Source organism: Delphinapterus leucas, chromosome 9 (assembly GCF_059928025.1).
Source record: "Delphinapterus leucas isolate spDelLeu-1000000601 "Yukka" chromosome 9, BTC_Dleu_Yukka2, whole genome shotgun sequence".
In the NCBI taxonomy this organism is placed as follows: Eukaryota; Metazoa; Chordata; class Mammalia; order Artiodactyla; family Monodontidae; genus Delphinapterus; species Delphinapterus leucas.
In genome coordinates, this window is record NC_143137.1 from 14869934 (window position 1) to 14877320 (window position 7387).

The 7387-nt window shown below is 46.6% G+C and overlaps 1 protein-coding gene across 1 annotated transcript; it reads right to left on the minus strand.

Moving 5' to 3' along the window:
- Nucleotides 1–1891: 1891 nt before the first annotated feature.
- TMEM213 (transmembrane protein 213) lies at nt 1892–6676 on the minus strand. The gene is made up of 3 exons (XM_022589373.2): nt 6375–6676; nt 2896–2967; nt 1892–2553 (listed from the first exon to the last, which is right to left on the minus strand). The coding sequence occupies exons 1-3, from the start codon at nt 6517–6519 to the stop codon at nt 2384–2386; spliced, it is 387 nt and encodes a 128-aa protein (XP_022445081.1). The 5' UTR covers nt 6520–6676; the 3' UTR covers nt 1892–2383.
- Nucleotides 6677–7387: the final 711 nt, after the last annotated feature.

The following is a 7387-nucleotide window of genomic DNA, read 5'->3' on the forward strand; positions in this document are numbered from 1 at the left end:
ATTCCATGTTGAGGGTGGATCTGAGAGACAGCATCTGGGTAGCATAACCATCAAATTATAAAACCATCTTTCTTTCCAGTCTCAAAGAAAAAAGTGATTGTTTGGATTTGATCTATCCTTCCTATTGTGAAAGAAAAGCAATTCACAAAATGCCTAAATTTTACTGTGACAGTGGCAGCAACTAAACACAATTCATTTCAGTGTAGTCAGAGAATCTACACGTTGTCCCAGGCGCCAACTGGTGCTCTGACTGTCCGTTCTCTAAGGCAGCAAATGCAATCTTGCCACAGAGGTCCACATACGTGTAAAACAGATTAGAGCCCTGCTGCTCTGGTTGCAAGGAAGGGCCTCCTGCACACCCACTTTCATGAAGCACCTTGCATAGCTCCCTGAGCTTTTGGAACCTACTTTGCAACCGTGTATTCGGTCCAGTTCTTACATTTTCCACTTAGAAAATTGAAGCTCACCAAGGCAACATGAGTCAATTCTATTCACATTTGTTAGAAATAAATCTTAATTTCCCTTCTTTTTTTTTTTTGCTTTTGTGAGCCCGTGCTCTTATCACTATTGCCCACTGATTTATTTCAAAACTGTTCACAGATATTAAATCCAAGTAAGCTCCACACTGAATCTTTTCATCTCGAAGGAATTAAACCATTCATGTATTGTGGAAACTCTTTCCTTCAATTTCTAAAAAAGTGGAACACACATCCACGTGTATGTCCATGACATCGCTCGGGGCTTACATAGACACTTGTGTCCACATGATTAACCCTTAGGGACAATAAATCCATCCCGTTTCTCTGATTAAACAACTGAGATTCTGAAACCATCTGGCTCTTCAGAAGATAGCAAAATGTGCCAGGCGATCCTTTAGTTCCCATTGGCAGGGAAATTTATTCAGACTTTCTGAAAGAGCAATCGGTCGGCTTTGGGTCATTTGCCACCTCTAGATAATGTTTCTTCCTATTTCAGAGGCCTCTGACTTTTCTTTTTTTTCTGTATTATGATTATTTAGAGTTTATCCATTCGAAACACATATTTGCTCTCAAAGGGAAGACATGTTTTCATAAAGAAAGAGTCATTGTCCTTTCTTCCTTCTCATGAACCCACCCTCCTTTCCTCCCGACTCCCACTGGAAGAGTGCACAGTGATGGGGGACACCCTGGTCCTGAGGGATTCCCTGAGTCAGCAGGAACTAAGTAGAGGTCATTTGTGTCAAACATCTATAGAAAAACAGTGGTTCTGAATGCAGAGCGATGATCATAAATTCATCTAGGGCAAGAACTTATTCATTGGCTCATTCATCCGTTCACTGGAAAACATTATGCCCCAGAGTGTGAAGAGGCCCATTCACAATGGCTTTGCTCAGGGCAGCACGGAAATGCCCTAAGACCACCAGCTTCTGGTCTCCCAAAGACGAGCAGAGAAGGCCGCAAGCAGAGCAAGCATTAGAGCTGGACTTGGAGGAACGGCCTTCATTCTGGAGGTGGAGGTGGAAGTAGCCACCCTAGAAGAGGGAATGACAGCAGAGAAGTGGAAGACATCGGGATGAGGGGAGTGACAAGCTGGGGGTGCAGATCCTGAAGCAGTGAGAATGAAATGAAATATTCCTGACGTGATGGTCAGACGGTGTAGTGAAGGCCAGAACTAGGGTGCCGGCAGGGAGAATGGCTAGGACAGCCATGGGAGATGCATCACAGAAAGAACAAGAGCTGGAGAAGCATCGGACATGGGCGTGAGGAAGCTGGGGTGTCCAAGGTGAAGTTCACATTTTGAAACGACAGTGACGCCCTTGACTGAAGTATGGGACAAAGGACAACACCTTGTTTTTGGTGAGAAGGTTCTGAGTTCTGTTTCGAATGTGTTGACTAAAAGACTGAAGCTTATGTTTCTCGTGTACCACACCCTTGGAAGCCAGAAGAAGGCAATAGTTAAACTACAAGCAATTTTCATGGGGGCCATCTTGAGAAAGGAGATGATCAGGGAGATATGAGATTATAAAGGGCCCAAGTGCTTTTTGAAATTAGGTGTGACGGCAGCAGCACTGATCTTGTCTTCCTTGGACCCCCATTTCCTTCTTCTTTCCCTTTTAAAATTAACTGAAGTTTAGGGATGAAAAGACTTTGGGAATTCCTTGGAGGTCCAGTGGTTAGGACTCCGAATTTCACTGCCAAGGGCCCGGGTTTGATCCTTCGTTGGAGAACTAAGATCCCACAAGCCGCACTGCACACGGCCAAAACAAAAACAGAAACAAAAGCAAAAACAAACAAAAAAGGATTAAAAGACTTTAAAGTAATGGAAATCACATTAGCGCTATCCCTGCCTGCTATTACCTACAACTTGGTGGTGATTGACATTCTTGGGACAAAGATTCTAAGTCTCATGCTTGCAAGTCCTTGGGCTCATCTGGAGTCAGCTTCATCAGTTTGTCCACACAGAGCAGGATGAGGGTGAGAAACAAGAGACTCCAACCAACGGCAGCCGCGATCCAGCCGTATTCATCCACTCCGGTGTGGCAACACTGGGCTGCTTGTGGGCAGAAGTCGACATCTGGTGGGAAGAGAGAGCGAGCAGGAATGACAGCGTCACACCAGCCTCCCCTCCCCCGAGCTCTTCTCTAATATTGATAACACTGACCAGTAATAATAGGATAGCCGCCATTTACTAAAGCACGCCATGTACTAGGCTCAGTGCTCTACACACATTACCTTATTTATTCCTCACACTGAGACCAGTAATAATAGGATAGTGAACAAACCACACCGGTGCACAGGAGGGCCAGGCAGGCGCTCAGCCACCCGATGCCAATGGGCAGAGAGCAAGGAGGCTTAAGTGTCCCTCCCCGCTCCAGGGTGAGCCCTGGGGTTAGGGAGGTTGCCAGGAGAGGCTTACTGGGGCACTGCTCCAGGGTCTCAAGGCCTGGATGGTGGACAGTCAAGGTTGAGTTGCTGCTGCCGCTGGCTTCTGGAAGAAAAGACAGAAGATAGTCTCAGGCACTAGGAGAAGCCATTCTCAGGCATAGAGTTTGCAATCTTTTTTTGAATCAGTAGTGAGTATTATGAAAGTGTTATAGAAGTTCCAGTAGAGGTACATTGAAATTTCATGCAACAAAGCTAACCCTCTGTCATAGCCTGCACTATGTCCCGCAGGTTCGTAGGTTGGAGTCCTAACCCATTTTATGGAAATAGGACTTTAAAAAGGCAATTAAGGTTAAATGGTTAAATGAATCCAATATGACTGGTGTCCTTGTAAGAAGGGGAAGAGACACCAGGTATGTGAATTCATAGAGCAAAGACCACATGAGGACCCAGCACAGACGGGACCATCTATAAGCCAAGGAGAGGGGCCTCAGGAGAAAACAAACCCGGTGATACCTGGAGCCTCCAGAACGGTGAGAAAAGAAGCTTCTGTTGTTTCAGCCACCCAGGCTGTGGTATTTTGTTGGCTAGCAAACTCACACACTCCCCTTTTCCTATCACTCCCGAGTCCCATTCAGAGATGCCTTATCTTCATATCTCATGTCCCTTCCGTCACCAAGGGCCTCTAAACACTCTCTTTTATGTGTTTTCCATGCAGATAGGTACATCTATAAACTTTTTTTCTAGTATATATTAACACAATCACTTAAAAATCTGGAATGTCTTTTCGTAACTAGCTTCAATTTCCTTCAAAAACTTGAACTAGTAAACATTGAAGTCTGACCTTGATTCTTTATTTATGATAAGTATGATGTTATTACTCAGAGAGAGGGTTTAATAAAAAATTAAACACCCTACAAGCAAGTTGAGAGGTTTCTAGAATATGCAGCACTTAGAATTGTCCCTTGATTAATAAACAAGGAGCACAATGATAAAAAGAACTTTAGCAGAAATATCAGAGTTTGGGGGGTGGGGAGGGGTTATGGAGAGGAACATAAGGATCCCCAAGGGAGAAAAACCATGGCCCACGTTCCCTCTCATCCCTGAGGATAAGAAGATAGATGATTGGACTTCCCTGGTGGTCCAGTGGTTAAGACTCTGCCTTCCAATGCAGGGGGTGCGGGTTTGATCCCTGGTCAGGGAACTAAGATCCCACATGCCATGGGGTGTGGCCAAAAATTAAAAACAAAAGCAAAAAACAGAAGGTAGATGGTCTCGGTCTCTGTTCAGCGTGGTGACCACTAACCATTGTGGCTGTTTAAGTTTATTAAAATTAAATGAAAAATGCAGCTACTTGGTCATATCAGCCACATGCCAAGTGCTCAATCACCGCATGTGACTAGTGGCTACCATATTGGAAGCACAGCATAGATAACGGAACATTTCCATCATCAAAAAAGTTCTGTTATGGGCTTCCCCGGTGGCGCAGTGGTTGAGAGTCCACCTGCCGATGCAGGGGACACGGGTTCGTGCCCCGGCCTGGGAAGATCCCATGTGCCGCGGAGCGGCTGGGCCCGTGAGCCATGGCCGCTGAGCCTGCGCGTCTGGAGCCTGTGCTCCGCAACGGGAGAGGCCACAACAGTGAGAGGCCCGCGTACCGCAAAAAAAAAAAAAAAGTTCTGTTAGACAATGCTGATCTAGGTAGAGCAAAACCAAGAGACCATTTAAAAGAATCTTTCTGGAAATTATGTTGTTGTTCAATCTACTTCTTTGGGAATGAAAAAAAAAAAAGAGTTTGGAACTCTCCAGGCCCCACTGACTCTAGGTTAACATGTCCTTCAAAATTGCTTGTTGTCACATAGCAGGACGAGTCAGGAGGAAACTTCTGATTTAGCCAAAGCCATGAAATTGCTGCTCAGACTAATTTTATGCCACGCACCCCCAGCCACTCCAATGTCCTGCTTAAGTATAGTAATTACCTTGATGCAATCTGATTGTTACTGTAAATAATTTACAGCTAAATGCCTTAGAGCTTGGTCTTTATTTGCTTTGGAAAAATTGATTCCTCAATGTTTTAATTTCCCTTGTTACCCAAATAACTTCCTTGACCCTGACTTTCATCTCCCCTCTACCCTAGAATGGAAGTGGTCCCAGTCTAGAGCTAGTGAATGGAAGAAAACCTAGTTAATGGAATACTAATATTAGGTTCAACCATATGAAATTGGCATTTCTGTAGGTCAAAAATTATTCAGTATCAGAAATTTTACGTGGTTCAAACTAAATGCCCTGTTACAAATTCTTAAGAATTTAAATATCACCCACCTCCCTCATAAGCAAAGCCAGCCAGGGACTGGTCCCACTTGGAGTCACTTCCAAAGTAAAGGCTGATGGCAAGACCCAACCATTCAGTGCAGTTAAATTTGTCAAGTGTTTGAGGCCCTCTCTTAAGCATGGCCAGGTAAACAGAAACCACTCTTATCTGGGGAGGGGTGATTTGGAAAATAAAAGGAATGTGTTAACATTCGTTGAGGGTTTACCATGTGCTATTTTATTAGAAGTTGTTTACATTCAGTAACCTATTTCATCTTTACAACGAACCTATATATAAGCACTATGATTATCTCCATGTTAGAAATGAGGAAACTGGAGCACAGAGAGGGTAAGTAATTTGCTCAAGGTCACACAGCTAGTAAGTTGTGGAAGCCAGAGTTGAGTTGAGCCTCAGTGGCTTGAGAGCCCACGCTCTGAACCTCCATAGGAGAGACCGTGAGGATGGGAGAGATAGATACAGCCTGGAGGGGGGACAGCGAGGATTGGTTTCAAGAGAGGGAGAATCTGTCTGTCAGAGAGGAGGGCAGACTGTTCTGAGGAGCAAGATCAAAGCCAGAGGCAGAAACCAGGAGCATGAGAATGTGACCGAGGTCCCTGACGTGCAGAGCCCAGCCTGGGAGAGCAAGCCAGGGGAGACCACCTAACATCCCCCTTTAGCCTCCACAAGAAAATCGGGACATAACCCAACATCTCCTGAGCCGGGCAAGGTGGGAGAAGGTTAAACAGCATATGACAGCTTTGTGTGTTGAGGTTTTGTGAAAGTTGCAAAGGGCGCACAGGGTCAAGGGAGGGACAGAGGTCCTTAGGTGAGAGGAGGGCACGCAAAAGCAGGATGACAACCACAAAATATGGGTTTGCAACACAATTATGCTGACAAGGAGCCATTGAGAAACAGCAACCCAAAGATATCATTTTAGGCCAGTTTGGTCCCCTGATGGGAGAGACTCTTTGTGGCAAAGGCCAGCAGAGGTGGCTGCTCCCATACTGGCTGACGCTGGTCTTAAGGTAACTCCCATCCCACCCTACCCTCTCTTGCCTAATCCTTCAGATGAGAAAGTACTGTTTCCTCTTTCCTTTGTGCGGGACCAACCCTAGCCAAGGAATCCTTCTCCCACCTCCTTCTTTCCCCCCTCCCCTCCCTTCCTCTTCCCAGCGTGGCAAGAATAAAGCTCACAGTTCTACCTGCCAAGCAAGCCGGGTGGAAAGAGGCAAAGGCCAGGCTGAGGACCAGGGCGGCCCAGGGCGCAGAGTTGAGGTGCTTCATGCTGAGGAGCGAGGCTTCCGTGATCACGGTCCCCGCAGAGGCGAGCTGAGGGCCGCCTGCCATGCGTCCTGTGTGTGGCCCGTCTGGCAGGAACTTGAAAACAACGCTGGCAGAGGTGAATTTCTGTTCTGTGTTTGGGGGAAAGAGAGGGGGTGGAGCAAAGGGAACTCGGGCTGTCACACCTGGCTCTCACCTCTCCAGGAGGGAAGCTGAGCTACGTTGGCTGGGGGAGGAATGGACGGTGACTCAGTTGGTTCTTCCTTAGCTCACATTTTGTCCCTGTTGTGAAAAAAGAGGACAGGGGCAGGAGATCTGTGTCGTGCTGGTTCCTTGAAGATGAGTTTACTGCCTCTTCCCCCCTCAGGCATAGTCATCCTGTCCAATATTTACCGAGCACCTACTGCGTGCACTAGCCTCTGCTCAAGTCTGGAAATACCTGCCCTCCAGGTGCTTTATTACAAACACACATCGTTAAAGCACAGAGCGGTGTTTCAGGGGTGGAGGACAAAGCACTTTGCTTCTCAGCAGTAAGAGGCCTCACCTCCTGATGGCTGCTTCATGAGGAACATGGCATTTGGGTTGGGCCTTGAAGGATGGATAGGGCTTTGACAGGTGAAGAGGAGAAAAAGGCATCGTATGCAGAAGGGACAGGTGAGCAAAGGCCCGGAGGTAAGAGGTGCTCAGAAATCCACTGTGACCAAGAGGCTGAGCATCCGATGTGCCAGGCTGGGGGTGGAGGGTTTGAAACCGTCAGGAGGCCAGAGGGAGGCTTTGTGAAGATTTTGAATTGAGTAGTAACTTGACTGAAGCTCTGCCTCCAGTCTAAGACATTTGTTGAATGCCAACCATGTATTGTAAAGGCACCATCCCAGGCATTCGAGACTCAAAGATGATTAAGATGTGACGCCTCCTCTTGATTCCTACTCAGTAC

Bases quoted from the DNA above. Each gene is read 5' to 3' on its own strand.
- TMEM213 (XM_022589373.2), bottom strand. From the start codon at position 6,519: ATGGCAGGCGGCCCTCAGCTCGCCTCTGCGGGGACCGTGATCACGGAA. The intron at 2,968-6,374 runs GTAGAACTGTGA...CTTTTCTTCCAG, and splicing joins CCACCCGGCTTGCTTGGCAG to AAGCCAGCGGCAGCAGCAAC. The intron at 2,554-2,895 runs GTAAGCCTCTCC...TCTTCCCACCAG, and splicing joins GACCCTGGAGCAGTGCCCCA to ATGTCGACTTCTGCCCACAA.